Source organism: Macrobrachium nipponense, chromosome 11 (assembly GCF_015104395.2).
Source record: "Macrobrachium nipponense isolate FS-2020 chromosome 11, ASM1510439v2, whole genome shotgun sequence".
NCBI lineage: Eukaryota > Metazoa > Arthropoda > Malacostraca > Decapoda > Palaemonidae > Macrobrachium > Macrobrachium nipponense.
Genome location: NC_061087.1, coordinates 50,723,686 through 50,745,562, shown reverse-complemented (window position 1 = coordinate 50,745,562; position 21,877 = coordinate 50,723,686). Strand labels below are relative to the sequence as shown.

The following is a 21,877-nucleotide window of genomic DNA, read 5'->3' as shown; positions in this document are numbered from 1 at the left end:
CCACTACTGCCCGCTACTACTACTTCCACCCACGCAATCCCGCTCATTCCTCATTGCAGCCAAGCTTGGGCCAATTTCGGGTGAGGAAAGAAATGGGTGGGTTCACTGGGCGGCACAGGTCTATCGCCCAGAAATAGATTTTCCCTCCGTCAAAATCCCTTTTCTGGGCTCAACCTGTGCTGCTCCGTGAAATATTGCCAGAGAAATGGTCCCATAGCTTGGAAGTCAACACCTGAATAAGGAACTGAAATAAAATCTGAACTTTAATTACACATGTTTAATAATATATGTTAATATTATCTATATGTACATATTTAGGTAGCCAATCATAAATAGTTCCAAAATTCTTCGAAACAAAGAGATAACAAAGCAAATAAGATGTCTAAATCTAATGCCTTAAAATTATTACATATATACACTACAATGGTACATAGGGTGCAATCCAGGTGAAAATCGAAACTACAGTAGGGACAATAAGTAAGGCAGGTAGGAGAGAAAGTAAAGGAGAAATTATTTCTAACACTAGACCTTATCATGACGGTTCAGAATCATCAGGAGGAACCACATTCCCTGCTGCCACTGTTGCAAATTTTAGGGCTTCCAAGGATTTTAGATAGTGGCGTTTAAATACTGCAGGAGATTTCCAGCCTGTATAACTTTTTATTTCTTCAAAATTCATATGGTGAAAGTAATTTATGGATGTGGCTACTGCTCGTATATCATGAACATGTGGAAATGATTCTGGGTTAGCTTGTTTAAGGGGGCCGGCCGGAACCCCTCTATATATGGTGGTATAGGGCGAAAAATGCAAAATCATGAAAAAATTCATGGAGCTTCATATGGCAATTGAGAATACGTATACAAAATATTTCGTCAAAATTCCTCTTACTTTCGTAGTTACAGGGTAATTAGTAAACATAACTCAATAAGCCTAAAACATTCATCCGTACAAGAAAATGCAATATTTCTTCTGTTATCGTAAATTTTGATAATTATTGGCAAAGAAATTGTGAGAAATGGCATCTGTAGAGATTCCGTGGCTCGCAAGAAGCGAGTATCTGGTTCAATCATGAATCAGTTGGACCATAGACTTCTAGTAGATTACACGTTCGAGTTTCACCTCGTGACATTCGCTTGCTGTTACATATGTTTATGTATGTTTCGGCAAGAAGTTCATCATGCCAATGAGGAAAAGACAAGGAAAACATCTCGCTAACATACAGACGAAGAAAAATCGCTCAAGTATTATTACAGAATATCATAATATACGCGTAGTTAGTGAAGAGAGAGGGGAGGGTTGCCAAGTAACGCCCCCTTCTTGCCTGACAGCACACGTCACACTGTGCCCAAGGCTACAGTCTTTGAGCAAAGAGATCTTCATTTATGATAATTAACATACTTTTGGTTTTTTAATACCCAAAATGGAATATGAAATTCATAATAATCATGATTTATTAAATTGTCTTTGTAAAAAGAGAGTACACCTTCGAGTTTCACCTTTGACATTCTCTTGCATTTACGTTTGTTTATCTTTGTTTCGGCAAGAATGTCATCATGTCAAAGAGGAAAATACAAGGAAAACATCTCGCTAACATACAGAAGAAAATTTGCTGTAATAAGCCGAGTTAGTGAAGGGGAGAGAGGGGGTTATGTAGGAAGGAGTGCCCCATCTTGCCTCAAGCAGTGCTCCAGGCTACGATATATGAGGAAAGGGATCATCATTTATGATTAAATTATGATAAATAAAATAGTTTTGGTTTATTAATACACAAAAAAGACATATACATTCATAATAATCATTATTTATTAACATTGTCTTTATAGAAATACGAAGGAAAACTTTGAACGCCCGTATCTCAAAACTATACTTATTGACCTTCAAAATCTATCTCCTCACTTAGTTTTAAAGCTATAACATTGGAATTTGGTATATAACTCAGAACGACATTATAGAACAATCAAATAGAGCCCTTTTTTCCAATTTTTGTTTCGTCTTTTTTTTATAATTTTTTTTCTCGTGATTTATAGGGTTTATTTTTTTACCATATTAAAAAATTCATATCTAGCTAAAAAATGACTTTTAGAAAAAAACTCTCCATTTGATTGGAGGTCGACATCAGGTCTATATATGGTAGTAATCCCAGGTCTTAATATTAAATATCAAGGGAGGAGATAGAATTTGAAAAATGGTTATTTTCTGGATAAATTGCCCTGGCGTCACAAAACCGAAGGTCAGAGGCGAAAATCATATGCGGTTTGGAGATGTCCCAAGTCACCTTATAAAGTGGTATGAATGTCAAAGTCCTGTCGTTAAAAAACGGCATTAGCCGGCCGGCCCCCTTAATAAAATAAAGAATCTGTTGTCTGATTCCTTTCAGGGAAATGGTTCCTCCATTTTCTCTAATAAATAAGAGCCCTGAAGACTTTTTGGAGGTTCTATTCAAATAGGCTTTCACAGTGTTTAATTGGACACAGGGACGGATCCTGTGGAAGAGGGACAATATTCCACGGAGACCATCTGTTCTGTGGATCCTCATTCTTGGCTAAAAATCTTTTGTCTGGAGAAATTAATATTTCCCCCGACGTGAGGAAATCAATATGACCTGGTTCTCTAGATAAAGCTGAAAGTTCTGATATTCTAGCACCAGATGCCAGACTTACTAAGAACAATGTCTTTCTGAGGAGTGATATATAAGTACATGAATCATTATCAGTCTCGGAAGCTAGCTTAAGGACATCATTCAGAAACCAGGAGACTGTGTGAGGGCGAGTTGCTGGTTTCAATCTGGCACAAGCTCTCGGGATAGATGAAAAATATGAATCTGTAAGATTAATATTAAACCCAATCTGAAAAATCTTTTTTAAAGCAGATTTAATTGTTGTAATTGTATTGGCAGCTAGGCCTGATTCAAACAGTCCTGAAAAAGGTTACTGCTAGATTGCACTAGCCTTCGAGTCTCTTAAAAACTTTGCAAGTTTTCTTACAGCTGAGTCATACTGACGAAGAGTAGATTCTCTTTTGTCTGATTCCAAAAACAAGGTATTCTGAGGATCAATTTCAGCATCTTTTTGTGCTGCAAATTTCATAAAGTCCATAAAGTTAGGGCACTCTGAATTCTTGAGGAAGCTAACACTCTGTGAGTTTGTACTTCTTGTTTTGGCCTCAGTTTGGGAATCCGCCGAGGACGGAGTCCCAGTTCCACCAGGAGAGGAAATCAATTGCTCTTGGGCCAATTGGGGGCCACTAGAGCCACCCGACCCTTGAAAGTCCTGAGTTTGTCTAGCACTTTCATTAGCATGTTTATTGGAGGGAATAGGTAAATTCTCTTCCAAGAGTTCCAATCTAGTGACATGGCGTCCGTGGCATAGGCCCGAGGGTCCAGGTTGGGGGCTACATAACACTCTAGTTTGTGGTTGGACTCCGTGGCAAATAGGTCTACTTGGAGACGCGGGACCTGTTGGGAAATCCATTTGAACGACTTCAAGTCCAGTGACCACTCCGACTCCAGCGGAGTTGTCCTTGAAAGTGCGTCTGCTACTACATTTCGTATTCCCGCCAGGTGAACAGCTGACAGGTGCCAACGGTTCTTTGTTGCCATGGAAAATATAGCAATCATTACATGGTTTATGTGACTCGATTTGGAACCTCCTCTGTTTATACAATGGACTATAACTTCATTGTCCAGCACTAATCTGATATGTTGCTTTCTTGCTGGGGCAAGTTTCTTTAGGGTCAAGAATACTGCCATGGCCTCTAAGACGTTGATGTGTACGTAGTTGGCGAAACGTTACTGACCACAACCCCTGGACCTTTTTGTACTGGGAGTAACCTCCCCAGCCGCTTAGAGAAGCGTCTGTATGGATTACTAGTGCTGGTGGTGGAAATTGTAACAGAATGGATTTTGCCAGATTCTTGACTTTTGTCCATGGCTGAAGTCTTTTCCTCAAAATTGGTGGGATTTGTGCCATTTCGTCTCAATTTTTCTTGTTTGCTTTGGACCGCCACACTCGATTTATGTCTTTCAGTCTGGCCTTTAGTATTGTCTGTTACTGAGGCAAAGTGGAGTGCACCTAGGATTCTTTCCTGTTTTCTCCTGGACGTTAGTTTGTCCTTGAGAAAACTCCTTGTATTTCTTGCTATCTCTCTCCTCTTTTTTGGAGGGATAGATAGTCTGTGTGTGTTCAGGTTCCACTGTAACCCTAACCACTGGAATCATGCCGACGGAATCAGGCGGGACTTCTTGAAATTGATTTGGAAGCCTATATATTGTAGAAATCTTATTACTTCGTTCGTCGCCTTCAGGCATTGTTCTACATTGTTTGCCCAGATAAGCATTACTTTGAAGGTATATGCTTGATTGCCTAGCTTGAACCCTAGGAACGGACGAAAATGCCTTGCTATCGGAATGTGATAGTAAGCATCTGTAAGATCTATAGAAGTGGTGACGGCCCCACGGGGAAGTAAGGTCCGCACCTGCGAGACGGTCAGCATATGGAACTTGTCGCATTGAATGTATGTATTCAGATGAGACAGATCTAAAATTACCCTTCGCTTGTCTGAGTCTTTCTTTGGAATGCTGAACAAGTGACCTTGAAAGTTCAAATATTTTACCTCTTTTATTGCATTCTTCTGTAAAAGTTCTTTTGCATATAAAACTAGGTCTGCTGTTGGAGTCTGATGAAAACTGGTTGGTGGAGGGGGCCCCTCTATCCAACTCCACCCCAGACCCTTGGAAATTATGCTGTGTGCCCATCTGCTGAATATCCAACGGCTTCGAAAGAGGTACAGCCTTCCCCCTACCTGAGGATTCCCACTGTTTTGCAGAGGGTCTGCTCCCCCGGGTTCCCCGGAATCCTCTGCCTCTTGCATTGCTAAAGCCCTTCCGCTGCCTCTGTTGCGAAAGGCTCCTCTTGCTCTACTACTTCTGGCATGTCTGTTATACACATGAGACACGCCTTGTGTTTCATAGGTAGGGTTAAACGCCGGAGATGGCGTAAACGAGGTAGTAGCTACTTGTTAGTGAGGCGGTTGGGTGACCCACACATACTGTTGTTGGGGCTGCGCCTTTGACGTAGAAGGCTGACTCACCTGTGGTACCGGCATTGTCTGTACCATTGGTTGAGCTTGAGGACCTTGGAATGACTGGAATTTCCTTGGTCTCTTTCTGCCTCTTGATTGGGTCCCGGATGGATCAAATTTGCACTTAGGAATCAGGCCCCACCGGACCTTGAGGCTCTGATTAACTCTTGCTGCCTAATCGAGGCTTCGGACAGGACGTGCTTTCGGCAGTTACTTCGGGCTACCGCGAAGTCGTATGCGTCACATTGTAGAGTGTGAAGCAGTGACTTTGTTAAAATCTTGAACAATGGCTCATCTGCATACACTAGAGAAGCCATTTCCGCCATTGTGGCTGAGTTGATGGACCTACTCAGCCACATACGAGCCTCAAATTCTATTTTAACCAGGGAGTCCGGAAGCCTGGGTAAACGCTCACTGAACTGTGTAGAAGCACAGTCAGTATTCAACTTCCCTGTTGTAAACATTGCTGGTGTGTCAACCCAGCAATTGTGATCTCCCGGGAACAGAAGAGAAGTCAAGTCAGTTTCACGCAACTGCGGCATGGGTTTATCTTCAATCGCCGCTTGCAGAGCAAGGTCAACTACCTTAGTAGTGCAAGGAGTCGGTGTCTGTCCTTTCACCACAAACATCGTGTATGAACTCTTGTAAGGGGTCAGCATGGTGTTGACGCACTCCCATTCATTCAAAGTCCGAACCCAGGCGGATTGCGCTTGCTCTTTTGGGTAGATAACGGTTTCCTTCGGAACCTTATCTAGCCTTATCAGCGCTTCATCAGTTAAGCGCGCGTATCCCGGGAAGGGAAATTGAAGTCCCGGCGGGTAGAATTCAAAATCATCTACAGGCTGGGTGCCACATCCTTCAAGAGTCAACATGCCATCTACGAACGGGGCATGTAAGGCCAGTCGCCAAGGATTTCTTTTGACAAACGCCAGGAGTTTAGAGGCGTCCGGGATCACGTACTGCTGCTGTTGTGGCAGTCCGGATCGCAAAAGATTCTCAATCAGGTTCTTCTGATTTTGCAGTCTTTGGGCCAAGGTATCCATGGACTGCATGCAATCGGCTATGGATCCAATCTGGGATTGGACTATGCTGCCCATTTGTTCCATAAGCTGGCTCGAGAAGGCTACCGGGTCAAAAGGTACCTCCGGTGTCTTAGCCTTCGAGCTTCTTGCTCTCGACCCGTGGTGTGAGGGAGTAGCAGTGACAGAGTCTATTGATGGCTTGGAAGCCGACGATGACCTGGATGGTTTAGGCAGCTTGGAAGGCTTACTAGGCTTGGGTAAGGCCTTCTTTAAGTGTTTGAGTTTTGGGGTCACTGAGCATGGCCTGTCCCCAGCCATGTTCTTCCCAGTGAACCCCTGGAAAGAAGTCTGAGAAGAAGAGTTAGACGGCGCCGGGCTAGGAATAGGTATCCTAGACCGGGCACCTCCTGCCTCACTTACTTCCCTACCTTGTTCCGTGGCGTCAAGGACCATCGGTTCCACATCCAAATTGATGGCTGCTACATCATCTAACACCGTTTCTCCCAGTCCCTCAAGATCCTCCGGCAAGACCTGGGTGTCTTCCCTAATCCTGGCGATGATAGGTGCTGCCACTTCGTTGGCCACCGCTACCGACATCTTGGCGTTAGGGTAAAGAAGATTACACATTTCCTCCGCCAGGATGTAGGGTTTCTTCGCCTTTACATTTCTTCCGAACCCGCCGACCCAGATCTTGAGGGTTGACATGGAGGAGTTCTTGATAGCCTGAGGGGTCTGAAAGAGTGTTTCCATTAGGATTGATTAAAATTCTCTAATTTAATTAATTTCTCCAAATTTATCATCAAAATATATTTGGAAGTAGTTATTAGACTATGGAACGGTATACTTACCGAGTCTGCGGTTATCTTTGAGACCAGCCCTTAGCAGATCTCGCACCCATCAGGGTGCCACACAATCAAGTCGTCCACCTGGACTGCACACGGGGCATGAGCTCAGCAGACCTCATGCCCACAAGCTTGCTGTAGAACAGCCGCGCATGCCGTCATCTGGCATCGTACCACCTGTAATTGAAATTGATACATGAGTATCTTATTTTGGAATTTACCGGAGGCTCCGGAGTTCTTAAAGTAAGCTTATTCTAAGATACTCAAATTCCAGGTGGATGCATACTTTATTACAGCAAGTCTAAATAATCATTAATATATTATGGACATTTAATATTGTAATTGTCGTCGTTTTGTTTGTTGTCATTATTAGCCCGTCGGTGCCGGGAAGGTGATTTCAAACGGAAATTAAGGGTAAACTTATACCAGTCCGTCGGCTCCAGAAAGCTAAACTGAGCATGAGACCAGCAGGTCTTGAATGCCTACCGAGGTTGGTCGAACAGGTAGTAGAAAGGTTATGGAGGGGTGAGCACTAATGGCTCCCGCCGGCTCCGGGAACCCTCTATGCGATATGACGACAATATTTAAAAAGAAAACAGAGTATAAACTCGTACATCATATAGTTTATAATACAAACTCAACAATAAATAAGTCAATACTAGGCTTTATGTGTAACCCTCCTCCGGAATCACCCCGCATCATTCTTCCATGAGGGATTAGCCTATACCTCAGATCAGGGTAAGATGCCTGAATCTGAACCAACCATTAAGCTATAGCATATATATAAAAATTAACAGGCTACCCCGGTCTTATCATAATCGGAAGGAACAAAGAGGAGGATACCGAGAAGAAGGATACTAGGAACGTGGAAAGTGCTCCGTCCAGCACGTCCGGAGGCCAACTGTTAGTAGCCAGGAGAGAGCGCTACTTGCCTCGACCCATAGAGCGAGAGCGTACCCACTCTCTCTCTCTTTCAGCTGTTTTCCACTCATGCTGTAGAGCGTGTGAGTCACGTGGTACCCCATAGATGGGGTGTGGTGAGGCGTACTCCACCGAGGTGGGTAGCGGTGAGAGGGACCAGCCGAGGAGAGTGGCTCGCTCGCGATCAAGTGGACAATGTGACCGGCCAGGTGGGACAACCCTCCGAGAAACAGTGGATCCATGCGATCAGAACAATAGGTTCGTAGCCTAACCCTAACAAAATTACCATAAATCTCACAATAATTAAATACGAAATTCACAATTATTACTAGATAGGTTATCATGGCAAGCAAATAAAGCAATATTAAGGGGTATACTGAGGAAGAGAGAGGAACATAAGGAGATACAAGCGTGTAGCCTGGCCCTCCAAAATCGGGTAGATGCTGACCTGGTCAGGAAGACTAAATCGCTCCACAAAAATTAGCCCTCCAAAATCGGGTATAATGCCGACCTGGTCAGGTAAATATATGATTTAAGAATATCATCCTGTAATACCAAGAGTTCCATCTCTATTCGTAACCCTCAACTGAAACTAGCCTAATCCCTTATGTAGGGATAGCATGTAATAATAATCGAAATAACAATTGACCTAACAATTTTAATTCAGTAATCATACGTATAACCAAGGGAAATACCCTGGTGTAAGCTACCTTCCGAAGCTGCATACGGCCCGGTCGGGTAGCCTAGTGCAAGCCAAATAACCTAATCTTAAAACTAGCGTGCCAACTTGTGAATTAACAATCAATGTGTAAGATGTCTAAAGTTAAAAGCAGACCGCAATTAGTATGAGGAACTAATTGCCAATCGCCATGTAAACAAAAGACTCTGGGAGGTAGCGACATCAAATTGGCTGACGGGGAGCGGCATCATCCGAACTTCCCGATACTTAAGTTATTCAAGTAATTAAATGTATACAGACTATCGCTACCTCCAGATCAGAGAACTGATAATTGCAATACTCAACTTAGCAGTAGAGGCTTCTAACAGGTCAGACATCTTGGAAACATCACAAATCACAAGACACAAAAGGAACGCGTGCGCTTCTTATGATGCTATGAAAGGAATGAGCGGGATCGCGTGGGTGGAAGTAGTAGTAGTGGGCAGTAGTGGGATGTAGAACAGCACCTCGTAGTAACGGGGGATTTGGAGAGAGGAGAGATTTCACGCCTCAGTTACTATACCGACACCCTATATGGATGAGCAAGCTGGGTTCATTCCTAGCAATCCAATGCAACTTTTTCTCTGGTAATATATAGCAGTTATATACCTTAGAAATAATGCTATAAGGAGCATTTCACAGAGTGGCACAGGTTGAGCCCAGAAATACAATTTTGTAATTGTAGGCAGTCCCTGGCTATTGGCGGCGGTTCCATTTTTGGCGGAGTGCTGATTTAGCGAAAACCACCATTAAACAAAACTCAGCGATTTATGGTGCTTATGGTGCAGGCAACCAGTTAATAGCCCCTCATTTAGGTATGTCATGGTGCCATAACTATTATTGGCACCTAATGGAGCCAATAACCAAAACTCGGCATGTTTGGCGCCATAAATCTCCAATTTTATGGAGCAAGACAAGCGCCATAAAACTGGATTGCCATTAAAGGGGTACTGCCTGTAATCTGTTTCTGGTGGCAATCTTTTCCCAGAACTCTGTTTCTGGTGGTGACCTTTTCCCAGTACTCTGTTTCTGGTGGCGACCTTTTCCCAGTACTCTGTTTCTGGTGGCGACCTTTTCCCAGTACAGTGGTACCTCGAGATACGAAAAGCTCAACTTATGAAAAACTCGAGATACGAAAGCTAATACAAAAAATTTTACGGCTCTACATACAAAAATTGCTCAAGATATGAAAGGTTGTTGCTGTAAAGTCCAAGATTCGCCAGGACCACCGATAACCATTTTGAAACTCGCGCGCTGCCAACTGAGTAGACTCGCCACCATCCTCCTACTCTCCCATTGGTTCCTGATGCTAGTCACCGCCATGAGATCCTTCTCTCCTATTGGTCAGCATCCCTCCCATCATGCATCTACTACGTAGTGGTGTGCTTCTTCGGCCACTGCACGGCATCATCTGTATCGCACGCACGCGGTATTCGTTCGTTCTAACGATTTCGTTTATTAACGTGAATTCGTTAGTGATTTCGTTGTAGTAGTATACTTTATCGTGTTGTGTGAGAACTTTACTCCATACTTATACGTACTACATAACACAATTACGTACAGTATATACGAAGTCATGGGTCCCAAGAAACTTGAAATTCATGGAAAGTAGAGGATACTCTCTTTGGAAACGAAGATGGAAATTATCAAGAAGTATGAAGCTGGTATGCGATTGAGTGTGATCGCCAAGGAATACGACCGAAATCCGTCGACAATAGGCACCATCCTTAAGCAGAAGGATGCCATCAAAGCAGCTACACCTTCCAAGGGCGTCACTATTTTGTCCAGCAAGAGGTCCCACGTGCACGACGAGATGGAAAGGCTTCTTCTTGTCTGGATAAAAGACAAAGAAATCGCTGGCGATACGATAACCGAGACGGCAATCTCCCACAAGGCCAGCGCTATTTTCTGCAATTTGATTGCCCAGGCCAAAGACGACGGAGGAGAAGGGACATCTACGCCAACCCCAGACTTCAAGGCTTCGCATGGGTGGTTCGAGAAATTCCGTAAATGGACTGGCATCCATTCGGTGGTGTGGCATGGGGAGGCTGCCAGCTCGGACACGAAAGCAGCCGAAGTCTTTAAAAAGACGTTCGACGAGATGATGATCAAGGAAGGCTACAGTTCTCAGCAAGTCTTCAACTGTGATGAGACTGGCCTTTTTTGGAAAAAAAATGCCTCGTCGGACGTACATCAAGCAGGAAGGGAAGCTACCAGGGCATAAGCCTATGAAAGACAGGCTTACGCTCGCACTTTGTTTGAATGCCAGTGGGGATTGCAAGGTGAAGCCCCTACTGGTCTATCATTCAGAGACTCCTCGAGCCTTCAAGGCCCACAAAGTGCTTAAGAAGAAGCTTCCAGTGATGTGGAGGGCTAATGCGAAAGCCTGGGTAACAAGGCTTTTGTTCACGGAGTGGGTAAATCTGTGTTTCGGCCCGACAGTGAAGAAATTCTTGGATGAGAAGTGCCTCCCTCTGAAATGCCTGCTGGTGTTGGACAATGACCCTGCTCACCCTCCTGGCCTCGAGGAAGATATCCTAGCGGAGTATTCCTTCATCAAGGTTCTTTATCTTCTGCCTAACACCACCCCTCTCCTCCAGCCCATGGACCAGCAAGTGAAATCGAACTTTACGAAGCTGTTTACGAAACATCTTTTCAAGAGATGTTTCGACATCACCGATATCACAAACCTCACCTTGGGTGAATTTTGGAAGGAGCATTTCGATGTTGTGATATGCATCCAACTCATTGACCAAGCTTGGCAGGAGGTTTCGAGGTGAACCTTGAATTCCTCGTGGAGGAAACTCTGGCCTGATGCTGTACCCGCCCAAGACTTCGAGGGATTCGACGTAGGCGAAGCTGGTGCTGCAGATTCAGAAACAGTTGATGATCCTGAAACTGTTTTGCAACCAGATCTTGAAGAGATCGTTGCACTCGGCAAGTCCATGGGGCTGGTCGTCGACGAGGACAACATCAATAACCTTCTCGAGGAGCATCAAGAGGAGCTTACGACGGATGACCTGAAGGAGTTGGAGACCATGCAACATAACGTCGTTCAAGAGGAGTTCTCTAGCAGCGGTGAGGAGGAGGAGGACGACCCTATTCCTAGCAGCGGTGAGGAGGAGGAGGACAACCCTATGACAACGGCAAAAATTAAGGATGTTCTAGCTACTTTTCATAAAGTGCAATCATTTGTAGGAAAAAGACACCCCGAAAAGGCTTACACAGGTCGTATGCTTGCGCAGTTCGATGACGCTTGCCTGAATCGTTTCAGGAACATTGTGAAAAGTAGGCAGAAGCAATCTTCCTTGGATAGTTATTTTTTAAAGAGGCCTTTAGCACTAGCAGGAGTAAGCAAAAAGGAAGAACCAAGAGATACTAAAAAACAAAGTTGAAAGTGGTGATGAAGTTGAAATTTTGTAAAAAAAAAAAAAAAAAAAAAAAAAAAAAAAAAAAAAAAAAAAATGTACGTAAAGTATAAAAAAAGTAAAAAAAATGTAAAAATAAAAAAAAAAGACAAAATTTTAATTTTAGTTTTTTGTACAGTTAAGTGTTACAGTTTTGTTGATGTGTTTTGTAAAGTTTAGTTTATGTATGTTTTCCTTATATTTTTTTATGTTTCGTAAAGTTAGGTGTACGTACGTATCTGCCGTTTGTCCTCCTCCTCTGTCGCCACTTTCGGAGATAGCCTCACTCGAAAGGTAAGCTTCCACATTTTACTACATACTTACAGTATTTCTTGTATACCATGTACACTAATACACTTTACTTACAGGTAATCAGCAGTACGTATTAAGTTAGGTATTGAATGGTCCAAATTGTTGTAGTATTTCATGGTTTATAGGTCAATTTAGCTTTATTATGAAATTTACTGGGGTGTTTTTAGAGGGCTTGGAACGGATTATCCATTTTACATGTAAAATGCGGTCCAAGATACGAAATGCTCCTGATACGAAGGCTGCCTCGGAACGGATTAATTTTGTATCTCGAGGTACCACTGTACTCTGTTTCTGGTGGCGAACTTTCCCAGTACTCTGTTTCTGGTGGCAACCTTTTCCCAGAACTCTGTTTCTGGTGGTGACCTTTTCCCAGTACATAATTCATGTGTAAGTTGTGTCATTCACGTGATTCTGATGAGTATGTACATTTAAGCCGAAGTAATTGGTTATTCAAGGTCCTAGGGTAAATTCATTATTACATCAACTCCTTCCCGTATGATACATGAAAGTACCAAAACTTGCCAGAATCCTTGGTCAAAAATGTGAAACTCTAGACTGTGGATGTGATCAAACTTTGAAGTAAATCTTTATTGAAGTGTTGGATAAGCACATGCATAAATCGAAAATTTGCAAATATGAAATTAACTTAAATTGAAAGTGAGTGGAACAACACAGGAGTGGAGAGATTTTAAAAATCCCACCTGGGAAATGTTCCCGAGTCAGTCAGAGTAGCAAGTCAAGTTAGGATTTACTTGACACCTTGCATGCCAACCAGTAATGCATGAAAGTTGAATTTCTAGCTTGATTAGCTTAGTCCATATAACGTGGGAGGAAGTGTTCACAGCTTCCCCCATACGTATAGGACAAAAAGACATTTTGTAAGTCCATAGACATAGGAATAACACGTCTTTCAACTCTCAGCTCCCTAAAAATAGACTGCTGCCACCGAAGATTACCTCAGTCAAACCACATCGCCCACTCATCTCCACCTCAATTTTTGTTTCCAATTTCCTAAGTAATGTAAACTTATTGATATTTTAAGTAAATAATTTAAGTCTACACATATGCATGTGTCATTTCATCAGAAAAATTTGTGCTTTCCCTTTTTGTATCGTAAATTAATGAGAGAGTGCATGTGCTTGTGTGTGTGTTCGAGATGTTACTCAACCAGCAAACACCACGCCTCAAGTCTTTAACCCTCTTACGCCGACTGGACGTATTTCACGTCAACATTTTTTGTCTCCCGTGTGCCGACTGGACGTATTTTACGTCGACTTACAAAAGTTTTTTTTTAAATTCGCGGAAAAATACTTATAGGCCTACCAGCCTAAAACTTTTGAATCACGCGCCTTGGGGGGATGCTGGGAGTTCACGGATCAAGGTGTTGTTTTGTTTACAATCGTTACGCAGGAGCGCAAGCGCGAATTTCTTTCTTGCCGCACTAAAAAGTATCTTTGACACATCTCGGAAATTATTTCGTCACTTTGACATAATTTTTTTACCATTGTAAATTAGCCGTTACATGAAGTATTATATATGAAAATGTGCACATTTTTATGTAGAATACAACAATAAAATACTCATGATTGTAGCTTTTATCAGTTTTGAGATATTTTTATATAAATAACAATAATTGCCAAAATTTCAACCTTCGCTCAACTTTGACTCTACCGAAACATGGTCCGAAAAAAATCGCCATTGTAAGCTAAAACTCTTATATTTTTTAGTAATATTCATTCATTTACCTTAATTTTGCAACTAATTGGAAGTCTCTAGCACAATATTTCAATTTATGGTGAATTTATGAACTTTTTCCTTACATCTGCGCGATAACTCTTCCGAAAAAAATCATACATGTGATTGTGGTAATGTTTGCACCATTTTAAAATTAGCCGTTATATAAAGTTTTATATGTGGAAATGTGCGCAATTTCATGCAAAATACAACTAAAAACAACCCATGGTTGTAGCTTTTATCAGTTTTGAGATATTTTCATATAAATAACGATAATTGCCAAAATTTCAACCTTCGGTCAACTTTGACTCTACCGAAATGGTCGAAAAACGCAACAATTGTAAGCTAAAACGCTTATATTCTAGTAATATTCAAGCATTTACCTTAATTTTGCAACAAATTGGAAGTCTCTAGCACAATATTTCGATTTATGGTGAATTTATGAAAAAAATAACATTTTCTTTACGTCCGCGCGGTAACTCTTCCGAAAAAATCATACGTGCGATTGTGGTAATCTTTGCACCATTTTAAATTACCCGTTACATAAAGTTTTATATATGAAAATGTGCGCAATTCATGTAGAATACAACAAAAAATAATTGAAGGTTGTAGCTTTTCTCATTTTTGAAATATTTGCATATAAATCACAATAAATAGAAAAAAAAACCACATTCGGTCAACTTTGACTCTACCGAAATGGTCGAAAAACGCAATTGTAAGCTAAAACTCTTACAGTCTAGTAATATTCAGTCATTTATCTTCATCTTGAAACAAATTCGAAGTCTCTAGCAAAATATTTAGATTTATGGTGAATTTAAACAAAAATCTTTCCTTCCCTCCGCGCGCGGATTCTCCGCCACAAATCTCCAAAATGCATACGTCCCATTCTCGGAATATTTGCTCCATTTCATATTAGGCATTTCATAGAGTTTGTATATGAAAATGTGCGCAATTCATGGAGAATAAAACGAAAAATAAAATTGAAGGTTGTTAGCTTTTCTTATTTCCGAATAATTGCATATAAAAAAGGGATTTTGAACGAAGGAAAATCTATTTCTGGGTGATTGGCTCGTGTCGCCCTATGAAAGGATCCTTAATATCATTCTTTCTAGGTAAAATTAATCTAACATTACCAGAGAAAAACAAAATTAAGAAAATGTCAGTAAAACTGACTCGCTCACTCTTAAAAAGAAGTGTCGGTATGGGAATAGGGGCGAGTGGGAACACTACCACGAGACATTCACCAATTAGACCTTCCAATCAGAATCCCCTCAAGAGAGAGCTGATACCAACGGGCGATGCGGCCGCTACTACTACTACTAGAGGACGCCACGGACAGCAGCGCCCCTAGCGGTCATCCTTAATCTAAGAACATCTTGTCCTGCAGGGGGGGGGGGCAATCAATACAGGGTGGGTTTCATAGGGCGACACGAGCCAATCACCCAGAAATAGATTTTTCCTTCGTCAAAATCCCTTTTCTGGGCTCAGCTCGTGTCGGCCTATGAAAGAGTACCAGAGAAACAGACAAGATGGGAAAAAAGGACAATGAAAATCAGTTGTAAAAGGAGGGATATAATATAAGTAAATCAGTTATTACAGCATATAAACTAAGTACTTAAGGCTAACTTATTTTAAACAAAGACATAAAAGAAAGTTAGTAATGTAAAGTACTTAAAATTACAGTAAACATAGTAAAGTACAATAATGCAGTGTAATTTTAATAAAATGGATTTACTTAGATAACTTATACAAAATATACAAACACATTGTGTCCTACCCTAGCATAAAATAAGGGTAGGTACACTGAAGTACATTATCAGTACATAGTGTGATGTCCCTAGCAAAAAATAAGGGACAATCCACTAATATGATCTCAGCGGCTAAGGCTAGAATATCCGAGTAGCATGGCGATAGGGTGAGGCATGTTGGATGAGGTAGGTAGAGAGGAGCCTGATCTATACTACGACTACTATACAAGTATCAGGAGAAACAATGTTTCCCGCTGCTACTGCAGAAAATTTTAAAGAATTCCAAGGACTTTAGATAATGACGTTTAAAGACTGTCGGAGATTTCCATCCAGTATACTTTTTAAGATCCTCAAAGTTCATATGTTGAAAGTAATAATTGAGGTGGCTACTCCCCTGATGTCATGTGCTTTTGGAAAAGAATCAGGATTGGCTTGTTTAATGAAGTAAAGGATTTGTTGTCTAATACCTTTTACTGATAAAGTACCACCTTTTTCTCTCATGAAGAGAGAACCTGAGGATCTTGAGGATGTACGAGATAGAAAGGCTCTTAAAGTTGATACTGGGCAGAGAGAAGGGTCTTGCGGAAGTGGGATGACTTTCCAAGGTCCCACCTTGCAAGAGGATCCTCATTTTTAGCCAAAAAAACTACGATCCGGAGCAAGCAGAACTTCTCCTGAGGGGAGGAATTCCACCATGACCCGCATCTCTGGATAGAGCCGACAGTTCAGAAATTCTAGCTCCTGAAGCTAGACTTAATAAGAATAATGTCTTTCTAAGAAGCATTATGAATGTACAAAAACGACGATTGTCAGTATCTGATGCTAGTTTGAGACATCATTTAAGAACATGAGACTGCAGTAGGCCTTTGAGAAGGTCTAAGTCTAGCACAGGCTTTAGGAATAGACGTAAAATAAGATTCAGTCAGATCTATCTGGAAACCTAACTGAAAGATCTTCTTCAAAGCCGATTTATGAGTAGTAATAGTGCTAGCTGCTAAACCTTTTTCAAACAAGGATCTGAAAAAGGATATAGCTAAATTAACTGTCATGGTTTGTAGTGTTTGATTCTTTCAGGAAGGATGCTAATTTCTTAACAGCTGAGTCCATATTGGTCTAATAGTTGACTCCTCTTATCTGATTCTAGGAAGAGGATGTTTTGTGGATCAATGTTAGCATCTTTATTAGCCGCAAACTTCATGAAGTCCATAAAGTTAGGGTCTGAAGAATTCTGAGGAAGCGAACACAGTCCTCATTTGTACTGATTGTGACAGTTGGGATTGGGAATCCATTGAGGTCGGAGACCCAATTTAACCAGAAGCAGAGGATACCAGTTGCTCTTGGGCCAGTCTGGAGCAATCAGGGCTACTATTCCCTTGAAAGTCCTCAGCTTGCTCAAAACTTTCAAGAGGAGATTCACTGGAGGAAAAACATAAAAAAAAATTTTTTCTCCACTGATCCCCAATCTAAACAGACAGGGCGTCCGTGGCATAAGCCAGAGGGTCCAGGTTGGGGGCCACATAGCAAGGAGCTTGTGGTTCGCTTGTGAGGCGAAGAGATCTACTTGGAGACCTGGGACTCTCCGGCATATCCACCGAATGACCCGTCGTCTAGGGACCATTCTGATTCCAGAGGGACTGACCGGGACAAAGCGTTGTTCTATCACATTTCTTACCCCCGCCAGGTGAGTGGCGGACAGATGCCATTTTGTGTTTGTTTGCTAGGGCAAAGATGGCTATTCATTGATCATGGTTCACATGCTTGGATTTGGAACCCTCCTCTGTTGATGCAATGAACTACCACTGCACTGTCCAAAAACTAGTCTTAGATGAGACTTTTTCGGGGGGGAAGCAGTCTCTTCAGGGTAAGAAATACTGCCATTGCTTCCAGAACGTTTATGTGGAGCTGGCGGAATTGAACTTGTGACCAAGTCCCCCTGAACCTGTTTGAACTGAGCAATCCCCCCCCTCCCCCCCGACCCGGACGACAGGGAGGCATCCGTGTGAATGGTTAACACTGGAAGGGGATATTGAAGGGGTACCCGCTTGGCTAAGTTCTTTACTTTTGACCATGGACGGAGTTGATTGCGAAGGATCTGTGGAATTACTGACAACTTGTCTCGAGATTTGGCGTTTGCTCTCGATCGCCAAACTCGATTTATATCTTTTAGCCTTGCTTTCAGGAGGATATCTGTCACTGAAGCAAACTGAAGGGAACCTAGGATTCTTTCCTGGCTTCTCCTTGATGTTTGCTTGCATTTGAGAAAATGTCTGACAGACTTTGCTATTTCCTTCTGTTTGGCCACTGGAATTGACAGATTGTGGGAAGACAAATCCCATTGGATTCCTAGCCACTGAAAACGAGACTCCGGAGTAAGTCTGGATTTCGTTTTGTTTATCTGGAACCCCAGATGTTCCAGAAATTGAACTACCTTTTTGGTGGCTTTGAGGCATTCCTCGACTGTTGGTGCCCAGATCAACCAATCGTCGAGGTATGCTGCTATCATTATTCCCTGAGCTCTCAATTGCTGCACAACTACTTCTGCTATTTTCGTGAATACCCTGGGGGCTACATTCAGACCGAAGGGCAGCACTTTGAATGAGAATGTCTGATTTCCTAGCCTGAATCCTAGGAATGGGCGGAAGTGTCTGGCTATAGGGATATGATAGTATGCGTCTGTAAGATCGATGGAGCATGTGACGGCTCCACGAGGAAGTAAGGTCCTTACTTGCGAGAGGGTAAGCATTTTGAACTTGTCGCAACGAATGAAAGAGTTTAGCCTTGACAAGTCTAAGATTACCTTTCTTTTTGTTGAGCCTTTCTTTGGCACGCTGAATAAGCGACCTTGAAATTTTAGATGCCTTGACTCTCGCAATAGCTCCTTTCTGAAGGAGTTCCTCCGCATAAATCTGTCAATTCCTTTGATGGTACTTGGTGGAATGATTTGATTGGAGGGGGATCTTTGATCCAACTCCAACCCAATCCCTTGGACACTATGCTCTGTGCCCAATTGCTGAACCCCCACCTGGACGGAAGAGGAACAGCCTCCCTCCTACCTGGGGAGCCTCATTGTTGATGGGCGGGTTGACCACCACGCCTCCTCTGAACTGCTTACTCCTTGCCGCCCTCCTGTGCCACGCTGGCGAAAGTAGCCTCTCGCCCTACCTCTCCGATTGCCTATTAAAACGGGAGGGTAGGCCTGACCTTCATACGTAGGGTTGAAGGCCGGCGAGAGTGCGTAGGAGGTCGAAGGTTGTGACTGAGGAGACAGCAGGAGGATGGGCTGGTTCTGCTTTGATGTAGAAGGTTGTCCCTGTTGGGTAAACCGGGACGGCCTGAACGAATTGTTGCTGTTGCTGGTGTTTCTGGTAAGGCTGGAACCTTTACCAGACTTCTTTGGTTTCTTACCAGCAGTGGGGACGGATTCTTGCTTCCTCTTAGATGAGATACCCCACCTAGCTCTAAGGCTCTGGTTGAGCCTAGCAGCCTCGTGGGTGTACCTCATTTACAGCGGACTCTGGGAAGAGATCCGCTCCCCACATGCTGGAAGCCAGGAGTCTATTAGGTTCGTGCTAATAGGCACTCCTGCAGAACGTGCTTTCGGCAATTCCTCCTAGCTTGGAAGAAGTCGAAACCATCCGTCTGAACCGTCTGAAGCTGGGACTTGGCCAAAATCTTCAAACAAAAGGTTCCGTGCCATACGAGAGAGCAGCCATCTCGTGATAATCAGAGAATTGAGGGACCTGCCAAACCTAGTTCGAGCTTCGAACTCTGCCTGAATCAAGGAATCAGGCAGCCTTGGGAGCTTTTCGCCGAACTGGTCCATAGCACAGTCCAGGTTTGAGCTTACCAAGTGTGAACGTGGCTGGCAAGTTCTCCCACAATTCTCCGAAAGCTGGGAAGAGCGGAGAAGTAGACTCTGCTTCCCTTAGCTGTGGCATGGGCTCATCCTTGAGGACTGCCTGAAGAGTCGTTTCTACTATTTTTGTAGCGAACGGAAGAGAAGCCTCCTCCTCCGTCGCAAAAATAGTGAAAGGACTCTTGAAAGCGGAGCTTGGTGTTGGTACACTCCCAGTCCTCAAGGCAGTGAACCCATTCGTGTTGAGCGTGATCTCTACTATAGAGAAACGTTCTCCCTGGAGATCTTGTCCTCCCTAGTGAGCGCCGCTACGGTCAGCCTAGCATAACCAATGAAAGGCTGTCAATCCCGGAGGATAAAACTCGAAGTCCTCAATCCTTCGAGTTCCACACTCCGGGATAGAGATCATACCATCTTTAAACGGAGCGTAAGCGGCCACTCTCCATGGGTTCTCCATGGAGAAAGCTGGTAGTGACTCATATGGTGGAAGCTGGAAAATACCAGCACTTGCTACTGGGGAGACTGGGAAGAGGGACCTGAGAGAGCCCAGCTACTCGGTCCCTCATTCTCTCTAACTCTGTTAGAGAGATCTTGGATGGACTGGCCCGACTGAGACAGAGTGCTCGACAGTTGTGCGAACATCTGCTCGAACTTTGTTCCTAGGGCGGAGACTTGTGAGCAACCATCTCACCCACTGTTGCATCACCACTGCTGAGAAAGCAGTGGGATCAAAGGTGCTAGGTCCCGCTACTCCAACCGGCGTTGCCGGAGTGGATGCGGTGGAGGCCGGAGAAGGCATTGGCTCGGCGGAAGCGCGGAGCCTTCTCCTTAGAAAAGACTTGCTTCTAGAGCTCTTTGAATATGAAGAGCTCGGCTTAGCCTTCACCGCGTCAGCATAGGAAGTCGAAGATTCTTAGCTGAAGAAGACGACGACGACTTTTTAGAAGTCGTCTTAACCAGGGTCTTCGGTTCTCTCTGTCCCTTCACCTTTGGGGGTACAGGAAGAGCGGGTAGGGATCTCAGATCCCAAAAAGCCTTGGAAAGAAGCAGTAGAAGAAGGGACAGGAGAAGATCCAGGAGCGCCCAAGGAAAGAGACCTTGGGCACGCCACACCTACCTCAACCAACAAATCCTCAGACACCTAACCGCCATAAGGCTCAATATTAAGGTCCAAGGTTGCGACGTCCGGGACCGACCTCTTGGCGTGGCCACGGATCCCCGAAAGGACTGGCTGCATCTCCTGCTGGATGGAGGCTATGCAGAGGGGCTGGCGGATATGGGGATTCAAGAATACCCTGTTGACTTGCCACCGGGGAAGATCAGAACGGCCAGCTTCTTGTCTAAAATGTAAGGCTGGCCTTTGGCGGCGTTCTTCCCGAAGCCGCCCACCCACGCTTTCAGGGTTGCTAGAGCGACCTCCCTCACACCAGCAGCCTGAAAGAGAAGGCGAAATGAGCTTCTAATGGCGGAGCGGGGTTAACAAGCTTATGACTAAGTGTTGTTAGTAAAACGATAAAAGAGGTTCTAATCAATCGTGTTACCCCCTCCACCAGCTGGACTGGCCAGGTCGTTAAACAGATGGCGCAGGCTTCCGCGGGTGCCAGACGATCATGTCGTTGTAAGGCGTGGCACACGGAGCGTGAGACCTGCACTCATCATGGGCGCAGGGGTCGTACAACGTCGCGTTGCATCCAAGGACCTGACAGTTGGTAGCCTGTAAGTGGAAAGATACATAAGTATCAGGAGAACACTTACAGCCTAACAGTTGCTCGCTGGTGCCGGAGCGAGAAAGTTAGATTAAACCAGAGCCCCGCCATAATACGTGTGGTAGTAATATGGTTGGTTTGTCCAAGGCTACGCCGGAGACAAGAGATAGAATCCAACCAGGTGTGGTGGTGAAATGAAACCACGACGGACAACCGGCGGAGATGGTATACATATAAAAATAAATAAAATTATAGAAATCATCGTAAAACTAGGGTATATCCTTAAAAATAACAATAATTATCAAACCTTTCCCCTCCCGTCTACTAGAAGAGTGCCCGGGTAAGAAGCAAGCTCCCTTCCGGTAGCGGGGAGAAAGGAAAGGATATAGTAGGCAAGCAATAGACCACTAGTAGTGACCACCCCGCCCGCTGGCGGAGCCAGTAATCTATAACCAAAGGTGCCCCGGCTGCGGCGGAAGGCTCCGTTCGTTACAGAGAGGGAAGGTGGCTGAGCAAACTGGGGAGGGGGTG

The 21,877-nt window shown here is 43.7% G+C and overlaps 2 protein-coding genes across 3 annotated transcripts in view; both read right to left on the bottom strand.

The window, feature by feature from the left end:
- The window catches only part of LOC135205819 (hydroxymethylglutaryl-CoA synthase 1-like), a 640,683-nt gene that overhangs the window by 405,796 nt on the left and 213,010 nt on the right, over positions 1 to 21,877 (bottom strand). The window lies entirely within an intron of this gene.
- On the bottom strand, positions 370 to 7,112 carry LOC135205818 (uncharacterized). Its single transcript, XM_064236978.1, has 2 exons — positions 6,951 to 7,112; positions 370 to 6,834 (listed from the first exon to the last, which is right to left on the bottom strand). The coding sequence occupies exon 2, from the start codon at positions 6,805 to 6,807 to the stop codon at positions 5,212 to 5,214; it is 1,596 nt and encodes a 531-aa protein (XP_064093048.1). The 5' UTR covers positions 6,808 to 6,834; positions 6,951 to 7,112; the 3' UTR covers positions 370 to 5,211.

Excerpts from the sequence above, each read along its gene's own strand:
- LOC135205818 (XM_064236978.1), bottom strand. The coding sequence starts at position 6,807 with ATGTCAACCCTCAAGATCTGGGTCGGCGGGTTCGGAAGAAATGTAAAG.